Source organism: Vidua macroura, chromosome 9 (assembly GCF_024509145.1).
Source record: "Vidua macroura isolate BioBank_ID:100142 chromosome 9, ASM2450914v1, whole genome shotgun sequence".
Taxonomy (NCBI): domain Eukaryota; kingdom Metazoa; phylum Chordata; class Aves; order Passeriformes; family Viduidae; genus Vidua; species Vidua macroura.
This window is the reverse complement of record NC_071579.1, coordinates 2,267,056-2,291,060: the sequence shown is the minus strand read 5'-3', so window position 1 is coordinate 2,291,060 and position 24,005 is coordinate 2,267,056. Positions and strand designations below refer to the sequence as shown.

At 52.5% G+C, this 24,005-nt stretch overlaps 1 protein-coding gene across 1 annotated transcript in view; it reads right to left on the bottom strand.

Moving 5' to 3' along the window:
- Nucleotides 1-1,662: 1,662 nt before the first annotated feature.
- The window catches only part of LMX1A (LIM homeobox transcription factor 1 alpha), a 42,324-nt gene continuing 19,981 nt past the window's right edge, over nt 1,663-24,005 (bottom strand). The window contains exons 3-8 of the mRNA XM_053985081.1: nt 9,493-9,725; nt 4,705-4,874; nt 4,483-4,560; nt 4,311-4,380; nt 4,007-4,180; nt 1,663-3,383 (exon numbers count right to left, since the gene is read on the bottom strand). Coding sequence (XP_053841056.1) covers nt 3,223-3,383; nt 4,007-4,180; nt 4,311-4,380; nt 4,483-4,560; nt 4,705-4,874; nt 9,493-9,725 — 886 coding nt within the window. The 3' untranslated portion in view covers nt 1,663-3,222. The remainder of the gene's footprint in view (nt 3,384-4,006; nt 4,181-4,310; nt 4,381-4,482; nt 4,561-4,704; nt 4,875-9,492; nt 9,726-24,005) is intronic.

Below are 24,005 nucleotides of genomic sequence, written 5' to 3'. Positions count from 1 at the left end.
CTGGGCCAACTGGCAGAAGAACAGGCTTAAAACCATGAATTCTCCTGATTTTGCTTGACAAAAACCTGCCCTCATCCATAATTTTGATCCTTTCCCAAAATTACATGCTCTATATAACAATTTTATACATATACCAACATTTGTATCAAGAGACTGTTATTATAGGGTGTCATTACATTTTTGCAAGATTTTAAAAGTAGGCAACCAGTCTGTATGACACGGGGGTTTTTATTTGGGGGAAGCAATTTAGCAAGCGTAAATTGGCAGTTGGGCTGATGAAAAACCAGACTGATGCACCTGAGCATTTTTCAAACAGAAATAGCTGTAGGTGAGGAAGACAAACCTTTTATCTTTAAAACATTAATAATAAACCCCCACAAATTTAAACATGACGTTTTAAGAAGTATCCAAGTGAGAGGAATTTTGGAGGCAGTTTTAATAACCATTAAGGGAAACCTATTTTCACGTTGCAAGCTTGGGTGGTGTTAACCCAGCCATTGCCTAGAACTGATCCTACAAATCATGCTGGCTTCATGGGCCACAGCAGCTCCTCCACAACCCCTATAATCCAGATCTGCCCTCTTTTCCACCAAGTATTTCTCCAAGACCACCAAGCCTGGTGTTAGAGAAACCTCAAGCTGTAATTTCCCCAACCTGCCCACCACAAGACAAGTCCAGCCCTTTTCCCTGCTACTGTCTTGAGACAGAGCAAAACCCCAAACCAACTGAGGCACCCAGGCTGTTCTTGGGCTCTTTATTTCGCAACTTGGGAAATAAAATTGACAAGTTTTCTTCTTACAGTCACATCATTTTAGAATTTTTTTTTTTTTTTTTTGCAAGTCAGACTTAGAAAACATTTTCCAGCACAGGAGCTGCAGAGCAGGAACTGATGACAGGCAGGAAGGAGCACACTTTGTTTTGAACAACTCAACTCAGAAAATGAGCTGTGGATCCCCACTTGCTGGCATATTTGTGGAACCTCTCTGTGCCTGGGAGCTGTGGTAAGAGCAATTCTCTTTGGGAAACACGCACCCATACCTTTAAGGCAGTCCTAACACGGAGTTGCTCGTGGTCCTAACGTGGAGGGCTGGGGTTCATGAAGTGCTACTCCAGGTGAGAGGTTGGTGAAGACCCCCAACAAGCCCCTCTCTGCCACCTTGGGTGGGAGCCAGAGACAGCTGTCTCGCCTTCCACACCCAGCAATCTCTGCTGGCCACAGAGGACACTCCAAGGGCCAGTTTAGTCCCAGACCACAGAACATGATGAGGCCCTGGCACAGGTTGCCCAGAGAAGTTAGAGATGCCTCACTCCTGAAGTGCTCAAGGCCAGACTGGATGGGGTTTGCAGCAACCTGGGATGGTGTAAGGTGTCCCTGCCCATGGCAGGGGGCTGGAACTGGATGGTCTTTAAAGTCCCTTCCAACCCACGCTGGGATGGGGTCTATGATTCTGTGAATCTTTGATATAGGAAACCCATTAAGCAAAAACTTCTCACTACACCCTACCCAAGACCTAGTTTCTTTTGGAGACGCCTCAAACCCTTCCCTCTCCCAGTCAAGAGGACACAACCACGCAAGAAAACACCAGGCTATATTTTTTTTTTTTTTTTCTTTAACAGAGTTTGTTGGTTTTTTTTTTTTTGTCTTTTTAATTTCATCTCGGTGCGTGATTTCTGACAGTGCTGTCAGCATCTCCCGCTGGGTCAGCCATCTCCAGACCCTGCTACATTCATTCAGTGTCAGACCGGACGGCGGCGACGAGCCAGTGTTCTGAGCCTCACAGTCACTTGCACGTCTTTTCTGGTTGTCGCTTACATCATTTGTGAACAGCAGCACATAAGGACACAACGCATGAAAACGAGAGTGGGGATGAGGTGAGGGCCACCTGAAGGCTCGACCCCAAGGAGAACTTCCCCCAGGCTCCCACAGGTCTGGCAGGGATGAAGCCGAGCACGGGGTGGGAAAGGCAGGGCTGTCCCTCCTTTCTGCTTCCCCTGAGGGGTGGGGAATTGGGCTGCAGCATTTCCCAGTGCCAGGACAACAGCTCACGGCGGCCTAGCACCCAGATTGGAGGATATGGGATGGGGTCACTGGTGGAGGCAGGCTGGGACCTGCTGGGGAAGGAAAAGGTGATGTGGAGAAGCATGGCTGAACCCAAATGGGCTGGGATGTCCACCAGCTCCAGCACGTCCACCCCACACTGACCTCCTGGACACGTCCAGCAGTGGGGACAGGACCTGGCCACCACGCTGCCCCCATCAATCTGCTGGCAAAAAGCAGGTTTCTGGACCCAGCTCTGCTCTGTGTTTCAACTGCACCTCGAAACCAGTGGGGCAACCTGAGAACACCAAAAATAACCAACCCCAAAACCCAAACCTGTTGCCTGAAATGAACTGATGTTCCTTCCCTGCCACTGGGCTTTTGCAACCTAAACATAACGTTTATAAAAAGTAAAATTATTTCCTCTTATAACTTAAGTGCATTGAGTATTTCCTTAAATATGGTTCACACTGAAAATAAAGTTACTTTTGCTGTACAGTAAATTTCTGATAGACTTAGAAATAAACTTTTTGTTGATACAATCTGGCAGGTGTGGCCGTGCAGCGCAACACTCCCAGCCACACGGCTCTGCACGCACACGCGTGCGTGCCCACACACACACACATCCACACACACAGCCCCCGTCCTCGGGGACAGGGACAATGCTAGGGGTTTCTAGCTTTCTATATTCGCATGGGAACATCTATCTTAAAAGTCCCTACGTTTAAGCAGCGGGCACTCAAACTGGTTGAGAGAACAGAGGGGAAAAACCCAAACCCTGCAGCGATATTTTCCCCTCATGTTTTCGCAGAGCGATGTCAGCTGTTCAGATTTCGAAGCCCAACTGATGCTGCAGGCTTTCCCCATGAAGATCAGCAGTTTGCTCTTTCTAAAGGTGGGATATAGCGCTGGGATGCTCCTACAGGAGAATCCCCCTCCCCCTGCTGAAACGAGAAATTCGTGTCCCTGTTTGAAATTTGAAAATTCACCAGCCAGCTGCAAAAACCACTCCTGTCCCTAATCCTAGGCTCCTAAGAGAAACATGAAACTATGCAACCCATAACTTAACTCGCTCCTTGGGAATCCCAAGCTACAACATTATTTGACGTCATCCCAGCAGAGCTGCTCCCCTCCCTCCCAACCCCGGGAGCTCTGTGGCCCCTCCTGGGGGGACCACGCTGGGCTCAGGAGGTGAAGTAGGAGTTCTGCATGGAGTACAGGTGGTCGATGGGGTTTCCCACTCGTGCCTGGAGTGGCCCTGCATCTGCTGTGCCGAGGAAGCAGTCCCCCAGGTTGCTCAGTGAGGTATCGTCGCTGTCCAGGTCGTGGAAGAGGGGCTCGGCGCCTTGGGAAGCAAGGAAGGGACAGGAGGGGTTCAGAGCCTGCTCCGGCACCTCCACAGTGCCTGGTACCCCCAGCTTTTGTACTTATGCCTTAGGATTTTAGCTCTGTGTTTTTCAAATCCTGTACTGCTTTAGTGTATAACTCTGAACTCCATACAGAGTGTTAGCTACTGTCTCCACATTTTGGTCACACACAACAATCCCTCTGGGCCTGAAGCTCAAGGACACCCTACAGCCTCAGGCCCCAAAAAGTATGAGCAAAAAGTGAAATGTGGGGGAGCAAACTGGGGGAATATGACTTCGTTACCTGAAGCTGTAATTGGAGGATTAATTCTTGATATGTAAATAGACCAAACTTATAACTGTCTGAAAAACTCGTGACCATTGTCCATTTTGGGCGTTGCCCCTTGGGGAGGCTTCATCTGCCCTTCATGTACCTGAATGCCCTTTATTAAAATATCTGTTTTATTCTTTTAACTTTGTCTGGCCTCTTTTTTTTTTTTTTTTTTTTTTTTTTTTGGTAGGCTCTAAAAGGCATCGGTAGCACAAGGTATTTAGGGGTGAGGGGACCCCACCACAACCCAGCATCTCTTTGATGGAAAAGAGAACATCCCCAGAGCCCTACCGTAGGGGTGCATATGGTCTCCGGGCATCTGGGGCGGGGTGAGCCCTTGCCGGAAAGGGTCGGAGCCGTAGACACTCTGCTCCATGCCCAGCAGCTGCTGGGGAGGGGGCAGGGTGGTGTAGGGGTTCAGCATCCCCTCCAGCCCCGGGCCGCTGCCACCGCCGTTTGTCTGGGCTGCAAGATAAGATCAAGATTAGATCAAGGCATCTCCACAGCCAGGCTGCTGCTTTTTGGGTGGCTGAGCTCCGCTGGGAAGCGTGGAGAGGGCTGGGAGATGGGGAAACCCAAATTATGAGGGGGGTACCTGAGCTCAGGCGCTGCGTGTTCTGCTGGTCCTGCTGCTGCTGCTGCTGCCTCCTGGCGAGCTTCTTCATCTGGGAGAGAGGAAAGGGGAAAAAACAGAATGAAACCATCCCCTGGCCAAAGCCAGGAGGGAGGGAGCCCCACCAATGGGTGCTGGCACCCCTTGTACCCACCTTTGCTCGCTGGTTCTGGAACCAGACCTGCACCACACGGACACTCAGCCCTGTCTCTGCCGCCAGCGTCTCCCGCACCTGGGAGAGAAGAGCGACAGCGGCATCTCTCAGCCCACTCAGCTTTTCAGGGGGACTTGAGGAAGGGTCAGATCAGCCAGGGCAAGGCTGTGCTCAGCACCCAGGACATCCCCAAGCGCTGGGCATGGGCCCTTCTCCCCATACCTTCCTGCAGGGCTTGGAGGAGACCTCAAACGATGCCTTGAACGCCCTCCGCTGCTGCGTGGTCAGGATGGTCCGTGGCCTCTTGGGCCGTTTGTGATCCTTCCCGTCCTCAGCGCCCTTCCCCGAGGCCTGGCCCAGCTTGCAGATGCTGTCCTCATCATCACTTTTGCCTAAGGATGAATAAAAAGCAGGTCCTTTACAGAAAACAGGCGGCACACACCATCTCCAGCATGGTCAAAATAATCTGAGAGATTTAAAACAAGCGGGTGTTGGTGGGGATCTCGTTCTGAGTATGTGTGAGAAGCTGAGGTTTGGGACTGGTTGCCCCATGGCAGCTCAGAGAGTGAGGGAGAGCTACTGCCACTTGAAGTGTGTGACTGCTCAGCCAGCAGATGTGCTTTTGGGTTCTTCTTTTCCCCAGCAGTCTGAGCTGCTGCAATGTGAAACCCTGGGACAGCTGATTTTCCCTCCACCAGAGCCAGATCTCTGCCTGCTTCACAGGAATTTCCAGCCAGGCCACAGCTGGGGACACATCTGGACAGAGACACACAGGTCACATCCAGGTGAGGGGCCAGCAGTTGTCAAGGGCCACTGTGCCCCTGGGGCTCATCCCCAGCCCAGGTGGAGACTGAGATTGGGTCCCTCTGCCCAGGCAGACCAGGCTGGGGGAGGTCAGGGTGATGGGTGAGCAGGGATGCTCAGAGAGGGCAACGTGTTAGCCAAGAATCCCTCACAAACACCTCCTGATCTGCTCTACCATGGAGGACAACTCCCTTCAGAGCACAGACTTATGCTCTATAAGGGGCACCTTTCTGCATGTTATTTCCTTCTTTCTGTGGAGTTTTAAAACTCCCTGGACAGAAACCCAGGGTCTTTCAGCCTTCACCCCTCAGCTACTGACTGTGATGTGCTGTCCCACTGCATTCCCAGGCACTGGGGTGTATCTCCCTGCTGCTCTCCACCACTCAGGGCACAGAGCCTTTGGGCAGGAACTGCTCCTGGAAAGTGGACAGCGCCTCTTCCCAGCTCTCCTCATTTACTGCACCTCCCCTGCTGATGACCTTGCTTGCTCAGCCTGTGTGGGAAGGGCTGTGATGCAGGTTTGACAGCATCTTCCCCCTCGCTAGCTATAAATCACTCACAGCCTTTTCCAGAAAGCTCCTTCACTGCTCATCTGGGACTGGATAATGGAGCTGAGGCTCTGGTTGGATATGGATGCGGGCTCTGCAAGGCTGTGCTTGGCCCAAGTCCATCCCAGGGCTGCCACAGCTCTGGGACACGGGGATGTACCAGGGAGTGTGAGCCCGGCTCAGGGTAATTCATGGGGAAAACGGGCCAGGTCGAACCCCATGGCAAGAGTTAATCATGGATCACACACACCAGGAAAGGTGTGGAATGAGGAAAGATGGGAGCAGATCTCCAGGGTGAGGAGAGGCAAAGATCCCAGAGGAGCAGCAAGAATGCTCTGAGGCACCAGTTGCCTCTCCTCTCCACACTAGTGGGCTCTCTCCTGGGTTCCAGCCAATACAGAGACCTTCCCTGATAGTGGGCAGGGAGAGCTCTTCATGCTGGCAGTCCCCAAACAGCCGGGAGCTGGGTCTGGCCCTGGCAACCAGAGCCTTGCTGCTGCTCCAGCTCCCTTATTACTCATGGCACACCCACGACATTCCCACACCAACAGGAAGGACAAGCTGATGTTTCCTTGCATGTCCCAGCCCGAGGGATGCCACACTGAAGCGAGAACCCCAGCGAGGGGAGGCCCAAGCTGTGGAGCCTCTGATGGCTGATGGGGCTGAGCAGTGGCTCCTGCTGCTGCCTCCTTCCCAGTGCCAGGCTCCTGCTCTGCCAAGCTGCTGGCTTTCCTGAATGCTGAAGGCGTTTCATTTTTTACAAACTGTGGGAGAAGGAATGTCAACTGGTGCCTGAACCTGTCTGCACCCGAGCACGAGGTCAGCACCCCACTCCCCTCCTGTCCAGGAGGGGCAGAGCCCAGCAGGGAAGAGGCACAGGCTCATGGGCTCCATCAGGTCCATGATGCTCAAAACCCACTCCAAGGGGGAAAACTCGCCCAGAGCAGCCTCTCCAAGCCCTCCCCCCGCCAACACCTGCTCCCCAAATCCCTCCCAGTGTCAAAGGGAAAGAAGGAAAAGTGAAGCCGGATTTGGCGGGGTATTACTTTTAATTAACTCTCCCTTTCAAGCCTTTCCCCACTGAGGAGGGGGGAGAAATTAATGAGTGTCTGGGGCTGCCCCTGACGTCACCTGGGAAGGGGCCGGGGCGATGGATATTGTGCGCCGTGCCCTCGCTCCGACCTGCCGAGCCCACATCCCGCCGCCGGGGCCAGGACATTCCTCGCTCAGGAGGATTTAGGGAGAGGAGAAACGTTAGGACGTTTTTAATTGGAAAGCAGGGTCCTCTTTCAGAGGGGCTTGTTTACTTAGGCTGGGCGGCGGAGGCTCGGGGGAGGCAGTAATTGAAGCGAGGGTTTGGGAGATTACAGACAACATATGGCTCGCTTTTTATCTGCGCTTTCTCATAAAGTGGCCCTTGGTGTGCGGCAGCCAGGGGGAGGGAGGGAGGGAGAGAGGGAGGGAGAGAGGCTGGGGGGGCTTCAAAGCAGCCAGGGGGGGACAGGGAAGAGGCTGGAGGAGCTCATCACATGCTGCTGGTGAAGAGCATCCACAGGGGAGTGGTGCCGGAGAGGGGACACTGCTCTGCATCTCCTGGCACGGCACTGGGGTCTGGGGGGAGGTGAAGCCACCACACACTGAGCATCCCCAGGGGATGCGTACCTGGGCAGGTCCCTGCTGGGTCATTGTCCCCAGAGCCATGCAGTGTCCCAAGACAAAGCTGGGTAGCCACCAAAAGCAGACAGGAATGGTGGTGGGGACAAGCTATGGGGTCTGTGGGGAGATAGCAAGGGCCAGGACCCCCCAGTTAGAGGTGCCAGGCCATGTCAGGGGCTTTGGGTTAGGTTTCTGATCAGCCAAGGGATTGCCTTGCCCTTTTGACTCCCACATTGGCCCTTCACATCCCTCAGGTCTCAGCTGGAGTTTCCACTGAAATAAGTTTTTCCCCTGGAGGTTTTTGCTAAGCTGAGGCTCTTGGTTTGGCTGGAGCTGCTGGCAGTGGGGCTGGACCACAAGCTGATGAGTCACTGGGGAGGAAAAGCTCCCCAGCCTTTCCCCAAATGCCCTTTTCCCCCACTAGGAACAAACCCAAACCATTGTGGCTGATTTGCTTTCTCTTCTGCGTGACATCTCTTCATTGGTTCCTATTTTAACCGAAAAGGGTTTGTATATCCCAGAGGAAAAACAGCAATTCTTCAATCAGTTAAGGACTTTCCCAGGGCTAAGGGAAGAGCCAGTGCCAGTGGGCTGGATCCTCCTGCACTCCTGCCTCTCCAGCTCCTCCAGCGCTGGACCATCACCCACCAGCTCCCCCCAGCCACCTCCTCCCATGGACTCACTCTAATTTTTAAACATCACCACTGTCAATTGCAAGGAGGACTTTTCTGTCCTGAGCAAGCAGTGTTGCAGAGCTCACACAGAACCCACGCAGGCAGTGCTGCAAGACAGATGGGCTTTCGCTGCAGAGGAGCTCAATATTAAAGAGAAATACAGGCTTTGGGCAATTTTTGCTCCGTATCTATGAAAACTATCCCCATCCCTTCACAAATCTTCTCCCATTTACAGCACTCCAGTGACGGAGAGCACCAGGCTTTGTCATGTCCATGCTTCACACTTTAACAACACACTCCTAATCTTGATTTCTACTTTTTTTAAAATCCAGTGCTTTGCTCCAGCAGGGAAAAGACAGCCCCACTTGGCCACCCCCAGAGCTGCTGGCAGTCCAGAGCAGAGAATTTCAAAGGTAAATCCTTTCTCTCCACAAAGCAGACTTTTCCTCAGTGAGGGATTTTAAGGGGAACTGAGAGACTGGTGAGGAGCAGGGCTCTGTGGGGTTGGTGTTATCCTGAGGATTTAGGCTAGCAGATCATCAGATCGTTTCCCAGTCCCCAGCGCTGGGCTTTCTTACTAAATTTGTCTTCCTGGGAAACATTCGGGTTTAATTTGCACTGACTGCAGATACATATTTTAATGCTGGTCTGATGCTCTGGGCAACCTAACCTGGTGGTGACACCCTGGCTGGAGCAGGATGCTGGCCCCCTGCCCACTTCCAGCCCCCCTCGGCTCTGCAGTGTCCCCACAGTGTCCCCATGATGGGTCAGCAGGCTGGTTCTGGCCATCAGCTGCCTTGGAAGCTGTTGGGGACACAAGGTTTGCAGACTCCTTGATGCCAGCTCATGTTTCAGCTCCGTGCCTCAGTTTCCCCTTGTTATTAAAAGGGGTGACTACAGCAGAAGCAGCTCACTTCTTGTTCTCAGTCTTTCCAGAGCCCCAGGCAGGGACACTGAGGTACAGGGGAGGGACAAAGGTTTAGCCCAAGGTAGTCAGTGGCCAGCTCTCCCTCCCACATCTGGGGAAGCTGCACACCCCTTGGGTGGCGCGCTGGTGCTCCGCACAGGCCAGGAGCATAAACCCCTACAGAAATGAGCCTTATGAGGTGGGATGGTCCACAGAGCATCCCCCAGCCCTGCAGCCCCCCACTGCTGAGCTCTCTGCTCCAGCCCACACCACCGAGGTGGCTGGAGGATCTTACAGAGCTTATCCCCTCAGACCAAAAGGCAGAAGTTCAGGGCAGCGAGCCCAAACCTCACCTCCAGACCCCTCAGGGGCCTCGGAGCGGGACCAGCCAGGGAGACGCCGGGCGCGGGCGGCCCCTTACCAGAATCCGACAGAGCCGGGCTCACCAAGCTCAGCAGCTCCCGCTCCTTCTCGTAGTCGCCCTTACAGAGGAGCTGCCCCTCCTTCAGCACGAACTCGTCGCCCTTCTGCAGGCGCCGCTCGCAGACGCAGCAGCAGAAGCAGTGCAGGTGGTAGACGCTCTTCTGGGCGCGCATCACCAGCTCGCTGGGCGCGATGGCCTCCAGGCAGCCCGCGCATTTCACCGCGAACAGCCTGCGGGACAAGCGAGAGGACAGCCCGCCGTGACACCCCGCATGTGCTGGGACAAGGATGGGGCAGCCACGGCGGGGAGATCGGCACAGCGGCGCTGTGTCACCCCCCTTGAGGGGGCTGGGGGGCTGGGGACAGCGGTGCTGGCACTCCGCAGTGACAGGGGACGTGCTCTCAGTGCTGCGCCATCAGCCAGTGCCAACGGGGGGGGATGCTGCTTTCGGGCCAACTTTAGCAGTTTTGGGGCTCACCGGGTGCTTACCATGAATGTGGTCAAGTGATGAAGAACCCAACACCCAGGTGCTCCAGGTGAAAAATAAAAGGTACCAAACCCAACAGCCCTGGTACCACCACCACAAGACAGCACCAGTTCCACACGGGCTCTATCCATGTCACCTCCCTCCAGCTCAGGCCTAGACCCAAGGAGATGCTGGAGACAGGAGTGGGGTCAGGGAGTTCATCTGTGCCTCTCCACAAGCACCTGCAGAAAGTATCCCCACGCTCCCTCACCCACAAACCACCCCATGCCTCTGGCCTGGGTCACCCCATCCCCACTTGCACAGGAATGCACACAGAGGGATGTCTAATATATCATAAAAATCAGGAATTTCATAATTAAGATAGTATCATAAAAATATCATAAAAATCAGAAACACATCAGGAATGTCTAATATATCATAAAAATCTCCAAGACAGCAAATCCGGGGTTAAGGCCAGTGCCAGACTGAAGACTTGACGTGTCAAAAGGAAAAGGAAAAGCTCAGCTTGTTCCTTGACATTGATGTGACAGCGTTTGAGGCATCCCTAATTAAACCGCTCCCAGGTTTCAAGATTCTGGCTTTAGACTTAAAAGCCAATAATAATAACAACAGCAATAACACTTTAGGTTGGAACAGAGCTTTCCTTTCTCCCAATTTAAATGTCCTTACTGGGAATGATCAGTGATTTACAGCTGGGGGAAACTGAGGTGAGAAGAGCAAAGGTGGCAGCATCAGTGTTGGCTTCAGAGGACTTGGAGGCACCTGGAATTAACCTTAGGGCCAGATATTTTCAGCAAATGGGATGACCAACAGATGTTTGAAGGTATCAAACCAGAACATCTTTGCCACACCCAGATATTTGAGTTCTTGGCTTCGACATCACATAGGAAAAAACCCACTGTTTACCCAGTCTTGTCCGAAATATCTGTGGGAACTGGACATTATTCCCCTGTCTTGGTGATTTTGGCCCAGAAAGAGAAGTCAAAAGTCAGCACACATCCTGCAAGAGGTTACCTCCGAGCTTTCAACCCCATTTTTTTTTTTGGCCATCAAAAAAACCCACATAGGAAATGTGCTGAATCAGCCCTGTTCTGACAAGCAGAGGACCAGAAACATACAAAACCCTCATGGGAAAGCCATCAGAAAATGGGGATTGTTTGAAACAGTGCCTTCTCCCTCCCAGGTTTTCCCCAAACAGTGCTGGCAAGCACAAGGGTCTGGTGCAACACTCTCCCCATGCCAGCCAAATCCTGGGCACGCTCAGCAAAATGTTGCATTCCCAAAGAAGTAGGAAAGGGGTGTTATAAAGCTTTTATAAAACATAATCATCACCACAGAAAGTGGGAAATCATCAAAGAAAATGTAGAGGTTAGGGAGTTCATAATTGCCATTAGTAGCTTTTCTTTTTCTGCATTCAGCTTGAATTCCCCGAGTTTAACTACAACTGCCTGTCCCTAAGATGTATTTCCAGCATCCTAATGACTGCCCTGGAAGAGAGGGACGTGCATTCCCTTGAAAGCATCCCTTCTGAAGGGTCATTTTTTTTCTTGTTCCAGCTCAAACATACACTGGCTTGCGTTAATATTTCTGTAGTTGCTTCATCTTTAATTATGTCTCTTTTATGTCCAAGCGGAGGCTATTTGTATTCATCTGGCAACACATTTCATCCTGTTTAAATGATGTTTAAGCCCTACCTGTTGGGATTACCAACTGCTCTCGGTAATAAAATATTGATAAGGTATTACATTACTGCCATCTAATCTCCAGGAATAAATGTGCCCAAAATTTGTTTCCCAGGCACTTACTAGAGAGCCACAAACCTTTGCCAACCAGGCACAGCAGCACCACCCCAGCAGTGGATGTTTCCAAGCCCAAAGCGTGCTGCACAGCAGGAAGGTGAGAGATTTAGGTAAATGGCTGCCTGATATCAGACACTTAAAGCCATTCCTAGGTCGCTGAATAAACGACTTTATTTCCAAAGCAGCTCCCACCGAGGGATGCCATTCAGTCCAGGTGTCTTTCACTGCCCAGTGCAGGACTCCCCCATCCCTGGGCAATGTGTGCTGCAGAGCAATCCCCATAAAACCTCTTCCACAGTATGAAACCAAAAAGAGCTCCTTATAAACAGACAATAAACTGAGACCTCAGGCACTAAAAGGTCACAGGCAGAAAAAACACGATGTGGCAGAGGTAGTAATGGAGAGAGAGCAAAGGGTCTTGTTGGTGTCTCAACTCCCTTGAGATTAGGCTCTACCCTTGAGACCTAGACTCTAGCAATTAATTTAACATTTTAGCCATTAATTTAACATTTAGCCAGGCTGGAGTGAGACACCCCAGCCTGGATCCAGAGAGGTTCTCCTCCACCTCCAGGACCTTCAGCTCCATGCCCTGCTCTCTCCTGCTTCACTTACGGCATTTTAGGGATGCTTTAGTTCTCAGTAGGGTTTTTTCCCCCTCCATAACCTGTGGTTCCAAAGTTAAGTCAGGCCTGACTGGCAGCACTGGGTTTGTTTAGCCAGGTGGGAAGCTGGCCAGAGCACCAGACAGGGAGATTGGGATGCTTGGTGGAGAACCAGGCTGCCACCAGCAGCTCAGTAAACACCTCACTGAAGCACTGATACTGAGTATTTGTAAATAAAACCAACACACTCAATTTAGGAGGAACTGGAACAAAAAGACAGTGGTGTGAGCAATTTTTATCACCACACATAGCCTTTTGTGTCTGATCTTAAAAATATTCCTATTCTTGTTTTGATTAATTTGCTTTTTTTTTTTTTTTTTAAGTTTAGGTCTCTTTTGAAATGACAACCCACAGTTCTGAAGCCAAAAGGGACTGTTGGTGGCTTTCAAAAAAATCTTGTATTGTGTTGTATTCATCTGGCAACACATTCTCATCCTGCTTTGAAGCAAAATATTTGGGCATTTCCAAAAGCGCAACATTTCTGGCGGCATTAGGCATATCCCCCAGGATGCAGCCCCACTTCTCCATGCCATTCCTCTTTCCCAACAAAGCATCCCAGACCCCTCCTTTGGGGTTTCCCATCCACGCAGCATCACCAAAACCTAAAAATACCGACACACGGCCAAAGCCACCTCTGGGATGCTGCATCCCATGTCCCCTCCCGATGGCCGGGGTGCAGCGCGGGCGGCCCCGTTTCCCAGCAGAGCCACCAGTGTCTCTTTCCCCCTTTCTGTGGAGGTGACAGGCTGAAAGGGGCCGTGATTGACGGGCGCTTCCCGGCTGCTGTCTGTCTGCGTGCCCCGCATACAAACGCGGCCCCGCGGAGCCTCCCGGGGCGGGGACGCCGATATTAAATTGTGACGGACAAATCTCAATCGCCGAGCCTTGGCTTGGGGCGGCAGGGAAGGTGAGGCAGCTCTGATTCCCTCCCTGCCTGCACCAGGGATGTGGTGACAGGGGCAGGGGCAGCCCCTGCACTGGTGACCCTGCATTGGCACCATCCGCAGGGATGTGGGGTTTTCCAACACACCTGTGCAGAGACCTGCCCGACTCACCCCATGCTGCGATCACGGCTCAGGAGAAGCCTGAGCAGGTCCTGACCAACCCGTCAGGAGGTACTGGGAGCTCCAGCCCGGCCACTCAGAGCCATCTCCAGGTGATGAATCCCACCAAGGCCACGATCCTGGCGTGGGGAAGAGCCGAGGGCCACGCACAACCCAAGGGGTGCAGGAGAAGGCTGGCGGTGAGGGCCACCAAAGAGCCACAGGGAGTGAGGACACCGGATTGATTTGTCTCGGTCATCTTCTCACCCACTGCCACTCGCTGGAACATCAGCACCGGGTCCTCGAGAGGCTGGCATTGGAGAAATGCCACTTGCTGTCAACCCTACACCCGTGGCTTGGGAATGAGCCACTGCCCTGCTGCTGCTGGGCTCACCTCACCCTGTTCCTGCTCCAGCCCTCACGGAGCCAAAGGAGGAGGCAGAGGGCATGGACCGTGGCCAAGCAGGAAGGGGGATGGTGACAGTGAGGGTATCCCCCAGCTGCAGCCATGGGGCACCCCGTGGATCCTTGGCCCTGGCAGGAGGGGTGCTGACACCTTGGGAGCGACTCGGAAAGAGCTGAGTCCATCTCAGCGCTGTGGAGAGCAGGATGGCACATCCTGGGGATGGGAAGCGCAATCCAGAGGGCAACTCCACACCAATGATCACCTCCAATCCCACACCGTTGTCTCCAGGCTCCCAAGCTGATGGAGGAAAACGCCTGCAGCCGCCCTCACTTCCCTCCCTGTGCACCCCAAGCCTTCAGGGAGCTCTCTGGTGGGACAGAGGAGGGGTGTTTTCCCTGGGGCTCTTCTCCTGACCCTTCCCCGTCTCCCAGCTCCCTCCCCCCTGAGGCGGACAAGTGTTCGCTTTACTGCCTGGCAACGGGGCCGGGGCTAAGCTTGCTAAAATATGAGTGTTTTTTGGCTGGAGTACCAGAAGGCTGCAGTCCTACAGAGAGAAAAAAATTGAGCACTCCATGCCATGGCTCCAGAAAGGGGGAGAATTAGGTTTCACACCGAGCAGGCTGGACCATGGCATTCTTTAGTTAATGCTTAACAAACGCCCAAACAAAAGCAGCCAACTTCGCTGCATGTTTGTAAAATGTATTCTCAGCAGATTCAGGTTTATTGGAGAATTCGCTCGCTCTGCAGCAAGTGGCGTTTTCCTTTTTTTTTTTTTTTTTTCCCTCCTTTAATTTCCCTTCTCCTCCCTCCCCCCCCCCCCCCAGCTCAAGCCCTTCTCATTCCTGCTGCCTGAATGCATCTTCCAACACTTGGAGGGGACATGGCAACCGAGCTGAAATGGGCTTATTTCACCCCAGGGGCTGATGCGAGCTCGCCTCCATGGCCCTGGGGTGCAAGTTCTGCCCAGGGTTCAGCTGAGCTGCTGCTGCCAACAGGGAACAGGGAGCCCAAAAAGCCAAGATTTGGACTCGGGCAGATTCACCCCTGAGCACTTGGCTGGTGGCTGTGTGCTTCCTTCGAGCAATGAAGGGAGGAGCAGCCTGAGAGTCCTATTTTTGGCCTTTCTTCACCTAACCCAGCTCTCTCAGGGTCCTAACCCAGTGGTTCTACCCCATCCAGCACCCCACTGTGCCATGCATTCTGGGAGAGCCCATCATGATAGAGGATGCCAATAAGCACAGCTTGCTCTCACAGGCAGAGCCAGTACTGGGTGTGGAGGAGGGGGCAGCCCCATCCAGGGACCCAGAGGCTTTGAAGAGGTTAAATTATGGGGTCCATGCATGGGTGTTCTGCAGGAGCATCCCTGAAGGAGCTCCTGCTCTGATCCAAGTACCTGAGCAGGTCCCATGTCCCCCACAGGGCTTGATCCCACGGCAGAGGACACCAGTGATGAGGGACACGCTGGGGAGCTGGTGGCAGAGAGGAAAGGGGGGCAGCAGAGCAGAGGGGGTTGATGCTGGGTTGTTCAAGCCTCCTTCTGCTACATGGGAACCATCCGAGCTTTCCCAGGAAAGGGCACCTTCGCCCCTGACTCCTGGATGGAGTCCAAAAGTGGTCACTTAACACCTCCCAGACCCTCCAGAGACCACAGCAGGGGCACTGCTACAATGATGGGGTTAAGTAAACAGACAAACGAAGCCTTCCCAGTGAGCAGCCGCTGCCAAAACACACCAGCAGCCCTCAAGCCTTCTCTGTGTCCAAGTAAAATGTGGAGCAAGTGCACATCTTCCAAGGCTGCTCTGTGTTGCTCCATTTCTGATCAAGGACACACTAATAAGACTTTCACCAAGGTCCTACAGCATCTGATGGCTGTGTCCCTTCTTCAGGAGCCTGATAAAAATACTCTGCTTGATGGCAGGAGTGGCCAGAAAGTGATCTCCTGGGCCAGGCCAGAAGGCCAAGACCAAAATGCTGATTTTCCTCCCCATTTCCCTAAAGACCCGTTCTCTTTGTGTCCCCCCACCCTCAATACAGCGTGTAGCATCACACAGGGACTTGGTCCCATCCCAGCACCGACGAAGCACCAGGTTTTAGAGGCAGGAGGGACACGGGTAGGAGGGGGAGAGGCACACACAATACCACGTCTAGGCCCAGTGAAGCCAACCCAAGGACCAATCCCATCCAGCCCTCAGCCCAGCAGTCCAAGAGATGCATCTCCCACCAAGCTCAATTTTGAGCAGCGACCCCCCTCATCTCCCCCATGCCCCCAAGAAAACAAGGATAATTGAAAAACCACAATATCACTAGTCAAATTTAATATTGAGAGTGAGTGAGCGGGAGCCAGAGGTCAGAATTAATTACACCCCACCATATTTCAGCACGCTGCCGCAGCTCCGTGTCCTTTCCTTGGGGAGCAGTGCTTCCACAGAGAGGTCGACAGACATTATTAGAAAGGACTGATTTAAACGTACCCCCAGGAGCTTTTCAGCTTGTCTCTTCAGAGCCTTTGTTTGTACTGAGATTAATGGAGAGGCAAATGATGGAAAAGCAAAGTCACCAGGAGCAAGAGGATGTGCCATTGCTGCCACCACCACCCCGATTTGGCTGGCTTTGTGAGCGGGGCAGGAATAACCAGGAGAGAAGGAAACGCTGCTCATGTCATTGATTTTGTGGATAAAAATGTGAAGATCTTGAAAACTATTCTTTTTTTTTTGTTTATTTTCCAAGAAAAAGCTATCCTGGCTGAAACCTCCTGCAGGCTGGCTTTCCTACCCCCTTGGGGATTTTACACACACGCTGTTTTTTTGACGTGCTGTACCACCATGGGGGAAGGAGTTATTTTCATTCTGCTCCAGATTAATGTAGTCCTCTTGCAAGTCATTATATTTGTTTCTGATTTTTTTTAAACCTCCTGTGATGGAAAATTAATACAAGCACAAACCAAAATTAAACTTTCTATTTTCCATTCAGATTTTCAAACGGAGAGTTGCAAAAGAAAAAAAAAAAAAAAAAAACCACCAAAAACAAAGGAAAGATAGAGCATTCAGATCAAACAGAAATCTCATTCCTTGGGCACAGCCAATTCATTACTGGTTCCAGCCCTGAACAACCTGATCCACCTGCAAGTGAGCCCTGCTCCAAGCAGGAGGACTGAGAAGATTTCCAGTCCTTTCCAGCCCCAACTCCCTTGTGACGCCACAAATTCACCTCCACCTTGCACCAAGAGGTTCAAAAAGGGATCAGGCAAATCCAGGGGACTGAGTTCGACACCTGCCTGGACCCAAAAGTCCAGCCTCACCTTTAGGACCCCCCCAAATCCCTGACTGCCCAGGGCTCCCCTGGCCTCGTGCACCTTTCCCGGAGCATCCCCACTGAGGCCAGTGCGGGTGCACGGGGTCCAGCCGGGAGCCTCGACTGCTCTCGAGTCTCCTAGGCTACAATCAAGGCTTGCCTTTCCCTTTATTAAACAGAAACCCCACGTTCCCCCAAGGACTCTGGGAGCATCCAGGGATGGGGCTGCAGGAGCTGCCGTTTCCCAGGCGTTTAACATTCACCAGGGGTGTTTGCGCCGACGTGCCGACGCGGCAAATTCTCATTAGGAGACGGCCAATATCCTGTGGAGCTTCCCGGCGCTCCGGTGGCCATAAAAATCGCTCGGCTGTATAAAAGCTAAACAGAGTAAACTCACTTGGATACAGGGAGCAGCTGCTTCGGAGCAGCTCGGCAAACAGAGATCGGCGGGAGCGCACCGGGCGCTGCCGGCAGGGAGATAGCGCTCTCCCGCCCCGCTTATTTCTTGCCTTATCTTTTATTTCCCTCACCCTCGTGCAGGGTTTTGCATAAATATCATCTGCGTGTGTTGTCAAGTTGTCGGGATGGGGTTGAGGGTTTGTTTTTTTAGTTTTTTTTTTTTTTTCCCCTCTCAGCAGCATCTCCACAATGGGAAGCAGCTGCTGTGGCTAACGGGCTGCTCCGGAGCAAAAGCTGCGCTCGCATGGAGATATCTCAGAAGAATCATCCTTCATACATAGCTCCGTGCACTAGAGAGCACTATAACATGTGTTTCCATGAAGTTTGTTAACTACTCGCCTAAACAAGCGTGCTGGAAATGCCAGAGGAATATGCTCTGGAATGAATGGAAATACTCATCTGAAAAGACATTAAATTTAAGCCATCTTTTTCCCCCCCGCCCCCTCCTCGCTCCGCTGAGCTCATGTTGCTGCTCTCTCCTAGCGTGTGCTCTCAGGATGGGGTTTCGGGAGAAACAAATGTTTGGGCTGTGCTTTGCAGCCTCGTGGCACTTGAGACAGGGATGAGATAAGAGATGATGGTGCATGGGGGGCATTTCATGCCACCAGTGGTCTGCAGATGCAGAGGCAGAGCCAGTCCAGCAGCTCATCCTCCATGATTCCTGCAAGAGACCTGCTCCCAAATGACATCTCATGTGTGGAAAACCAGAGCTCTGCCCTTCATGGGCCTGAGCATCAGCTTCTGGGAGGTACAGAGCATCCTAGAGGGGCTCAGTCTTACAATAAGAGGGATAAAACCTCAGGAAAATTTTACTATTAACAGATCAAAATTTGCTTGAGCTTCTCTAGAGCTTTTTCCTCTTCAGCCTAAGGAAGTTCACCTTCTTAGCCAATGTTCTCTTGAAAATTCATTAATCCACCGATGCAAATCCAAACCTCTTTTGGATTTCTGTGTAGCGAACACATTTCAAGGTCATTCCAGTAGCCTCCAGAAATGGCTCTAACTGATGCCAGTAAATGACAAGACGTCTCAGATCCTGACACCAGTCAGAAGGGTTAATATCCATCACTGGGGGAAGATGCTCAAAAGGCTCCAAAGCGGCCTAAAGATGCTCAGCACTGGAGCTGGTTAAGAGCTCCCCCATAAAAGTATTTTCCTTTGTTCTACTTGCTCTATTTTATACTTGCTCTATTTATTTTATTTCTATACATACATATGTGTGTATATATATACATGTACACACATATATGTGCACATGAGGTATTGTTTTCTGAAAAATCTTAGCTTTACACAGAGATTTTTAAATTCAGCCATGAGCCTAAGTTCAAATCACACTGCAGGGCTGTGTGACAGGGATGCTGAGCCATCTGGCAAAGAGGGACTCGGGTGCTTTGCTCCATCCAGCCAAAGCCCTGGCTGCATGCCATCTCACCACAACGTTTTTCTGGAGCTTTTTGATCTTAAAAAACATATATTTTCTTTTTTTTTTTTTCTCTCCCTTAACCATTTGAATTTTCACACCAAGGAGTGCTGAGGCACTGGAATGTCCTTCCAGGCAAGAACTATTGATACTCTTTCCCACACAACCCTCACATCCCACAGCACCCACATCTCTCCCGGTGTGTTCTCATCACCAGAGAAGGCTGAGCAGGGACGTGGCAGCAAAGAGCAAAGACCCCTACAAGAGGAGACAAGGGTGCAGGGCCATCTCTGTCCCCTGTGCCACCACTGGGTTTATGCTGCAGGGGTACAGGGACAGTGCCCAGCTTGCCAGGCTACCTGAGACAGGTCCCAGTGCTGTCAAGGCAGCAGGATGAGCTTTTGATGAATGAGATGGCAAAAGCAAACATGCTTTCTCTAGGAAACAGGTTCCTGCCACTCGTCTGCTCAGGGTTATCGCAGCATCAGGGGCAGCAGCCCTTCCCAGCAGCCTCTGTCGGCCGTGGAGGCAGGATATTACTTTGTTGCTTATTCATTTTATTGCTTCTCCTTTCTAAATATTTGCTTGGCAGGGGAAGGATTCCCTTTACACCGTATCTGTTCTTACAGGTCAATTGAATTTCTGGCGCTCTCAATCCCTCTTTCCCTCCAATTGCATTTGCAAAACAAATATTGATTGTACCAATTAGCTGCGAACCCCTCGCAGAAGATATCCCAACGCCTTCATTCGGGAGAAGGCTCGCCCAGCAAGTGGATGTGCCAGTAGGATGGGAGCCCACTGCCAGAGTGGCAATGCCACAAATTCCACCCCCAGCAGCCAGAAACGTGTCCAGGTAGGAGGTTAGACCTGACCAACTCACAGGTTCTTGCCAAATCGCATCCTTTAAATGAAAAAATTAAAAGTAAAGGTTTTCCCTCAAAACGTCTTTAGGGTTTTCCTGTGCAGTGCTGGGCTTTCCTAAGCTGCTCCACCAAAAACAACAGGCACATCCAACCCAAGCACCTTGTCACATTTCATCACACTGATTTCACTGCTCTAGGTTTTATCTGAGACTCCCTTCAAAGGTTTCGTGAAAATCTACAACTGCCACAGGGAGAAAGGAAAGACACCTTGGTGGATAAAACAGCGTTAAAAACTTTGCTCTGATGAAGCCTAAACAAATGCAAAGAGAACAGATGAGATGACTGGATTGCACAGCCATGGTGGGGATCCTTCACCCTCACACGCAGAGCCACCAGCCTTTGGTGATTCTCATCTTCTGCCAGCTGCCACAGGGACAGGGGTCTGGCTGGGATGGCCATGCCAGCCCTGGTGTCACTCCAGCAGGAGCTGTGACACAGCCCCACGGCTCCCAACGCACCGGTGGCCACTTGCAAAGCGTTCAGAGCACACTGTTAAATGTGTCCTGCCTGTGTCAAAAGTCACAGCCCAAGGCAAAGGCGCAGCGGGTGCAGGCTGAGGGATGAGCTGATGGATGAGCCACGGAGGTGGGACACGGATCAGCAGGAGAGGGGATCACCCTGCTGCAGCAGTGCAGGAGAGATGCTGGGCACAGCCAGCCACTGGTTCATCCCAGTGAGGATTCCCAGGCTGCCAGGGATGCCCAGCTTCGAAAAAGCCTCTTTTCCCAGGTGCCACCCTCAAAACAGTGCTGCAAATCCCAGAAAGCAGGAAAAGTTCACATTCCCCTCCATATCCCCTGCAGCCCAGGGAAGACAGACTGCTCAGCCAGCCCTGGAGTGCAGGACTGGCCCAGCATCAGGGAGAAATGCTTTTCCACCCCAAAATGGGGATACTTTTCTCTCCACATTTCCCAAATCACAGCTGGGTGAGTTCAGGTTCCCACTGAAGCGCTGGGGTAAAATGAGACAAGAGGACAGAGCAGGGCCCCTCCGTAGCCAGGCCAGGGCGCAGGGCCTGGTACCCCCAGCGGGTCAGCAGGCTGGGCTAAGGCCAGGACGGAGCTGTGGATGTATAAGATGCTGATACAGAAATACGAGCCAGTCCCATCTGATGACAGCATGCACACATCCAGCATCCCGGGGTGGAGGGTGGGAAGCAGATGCCTGGTTAGAGAAAGGAGGGACCAGCCACAAACCACTCATGCTCCTCTGCAGTTTGGACAAGTATGAGGCTGTTTGGCTCCGTGTTTTGGGGCCAGGCCCATCTCTCCGGTTTAAAGCAGCAGAACTGAGCCCAAAGTCTCACTGAGTCGGCCTGCCTGGAGCTGGTTCTGCCACCAGGCTGTTTCATCCCAACATGAAGCCAGTGTTCCCCTTTGTGGCTACAAGGAACTCGGGGCCAGAGAGAGGACGCAGCCCCCAGTGCTGCCAGCTCCCAGCATTTCACCTGAAATGGGTGACAGCAGATGCTGGAGGCCCTGTGCCCCCATCTTTTCACTTTTCCCCTGATACCACCTCCCACTTTAAACTGATCTCCCTTGGTTGCACCAGGAATGGGAGTTCTCAGGCTGGCCAAGCCCCACCAGCTTGGAAACAACAACTCAAAGGCAAAAAGCTTGGTATTTACCCTCAATCCATGTCAAATGACCCGATGGGCAAACCAAGGTCAGGAGCAGTAATTTGTTTTGCCAGCCTGTCTCCCGGGCGCGCAGAGCAGAGGCAGCCTGAATCCCCCTCCCTCACGCCAAGCAACACGTGTGCCCCATTCCCTCCCGGTGGCATCCCTAAGAAGACGTCACCGTGCCACCTCCCAGCCTTGCTGAACCCTCTAAAGGTCAGCACCCAAGGCATGTCCACCACATATGGTTATTAGTTCTCCGTGGGTCCATCCGTCCCTCCACTACAGCTGGGTGAACAATTCACAGCGCATAAATTTATCTAGCAGATCTCAGCCCACGTGCTGTTTGCTAACAGTCTGCAGAGAGGCTATATTTTATCCCTTTGGGTTTCTTGGCCAGCATTCAAGCTCCTGACCCTGATTTATTCGCAATCGGTCAAGAGCCACATTTCATCTCCATAGGCCACGTCTGCACAGAGCTATTCGGAGCACGTGGCGCCATGTCCCACAGCAGAGCCAGGACACCTCGCCACAAGGCAGCCCCAGCTCTCTGCAGCACCTCCAAGAGGCAACCAGGGGGTTTTGTGTTCAAAAATAGGCTCTGCGGGGGCAAACCTTGCCCGCTGAGAACAGCGTGGCCGGAACAAACTGCGCCTCTCGTGCGCGCGAAGGCGATGAGAGCTCCAGATGCCGGCCCGGGCTGGCTCCCCGCCTGCCCTCATCCCATCTCCCCATCTCCTGGCCTACCTCTCTGCCTATTTATAGGCATGGGAGACCTTTGCACAGTGCCCGAGCAGCCAGGGGGTTGAGTGTATAGGCGGGATGGCAAATGCCAGCCTTCAACTTTCCAAAATCTTTTCCCTTCTGCCTCCCAAGAGAGCTGCCATGGAGAGCCAGTCATGACCCTGCCTTTGAGGCTTGGGACCAGCTAGAAAGTGTTTCTCAGAGCTGCACCCATCACCAGCGTGGCCCTGGGGGGTTTATAAAGCACCCTGGGCTGGGTCGCAGCGAGTCTTTGCTAGGGGAGAAACCTCACTCACACACGTGAGCGTTCCTCTGTGAAACCAAACGAAAAGCTGACGAGAGAGGCACAGAGGAATCTGCAGGATTCGGGGGAAAACGGTGAAGCATCAGGGTTAGTACTGTGAAGGATCAGGGTTAGCATCAGCCCTATCTGACATCTTCATTGGCAATTGCAATTAGGGACTAATTACCATGTTAATAACATTCGTAGAAGATAATAAACTGGAGAGGATGGAAGGCAGCAAAGCAATCTGAAGGGGACCCAGGAGAGCTAAAAAAAAAATAACAAAGGAAATTCAGCTTGGAAAAATGCAGCTTCTGCAGTTCAGGGAAAAAACATCCGGAGCAGATGCTGTGGGAGGAGGAGGAGGAGGAGGAGGAGGAGGAAGGCGGGAGTAGGGAAGCAGAAAGAGGCTCGGTGTGGGAGCACAAGGGAAGGCAGCCCCCTGCTTCCCCGTGAGCCAGGTCCTGGGGCAGGAGCAGGGCAGCCTGCATGGCTTTAGCCGGCAGTGGGAGAAGGAGCAGCACCTCACGGTGGCAAAGCATCCTACTGGGGTGGGCTTTCCTTGTAGGAAAAAATAATGTCCCGAGTAGAACCACTCAATGAAGCTTGGCTTTGCCTGGAGCTGTTTCCCCTCACACACATTGCACAGACATTTCCCTCCCGGCTCCCAGGTGCATTGGCCACACATCTTGGGGAAGGTGAGAGGTGGCAGAGCTGTCACCTTCCCCCCGGGTGGGGAAGGCAGGGGGACAGCAGTCGGTGTGTGGAGCATTCATGCTACAAAAGGAGAGCCCCCACGCCCCAGCTGGACATGGAAGCAATTCCTCTCCTCCTCTGCAGAGCTCACAGTGCCTCCAGCTCTCAGTGCACAGCCTCTCCTGGCCAGCATGATGTGCCAGATGCTCCTGCTCCCTGTCAGGCTGAAGCCTCCCTTATCTCCTGTGCCCCAAAAGCCCCGGGATCTGCTGGTGGAAACTGCCCCATGACTGTCTGATGGGACATGGGGTGCAGGGTGTGCCCTGAGGGTGGGACACCTTGGTGATTCCAGTCCTGGCTACACTTAGTAGTGAAATGGATAGAACTGTTTTCTTGCAAGAAAATCCTGTAATTACTCAAATGTCCAAAATGAGGTAACCAGAGTGCCTTTCTTACAGGGGTCCTCACAGACCTGCACCCCCGGCACAAACCACGGGGGAGCAAAACCAGGCAGGATGCAAGCACTCACAGTCGGGAGGGTGGAGGGGTGGCAGCCTCTCTCACTGCTCTGGGTGTCTCGGGAGACACAAAGAGCACTGCATGAAGCACTCCTCCAGCAACGATCTCCCCTCTCTCTCCATTCCCATGGCAGGAGGGACTTTGCCCATCCCCAAGATGC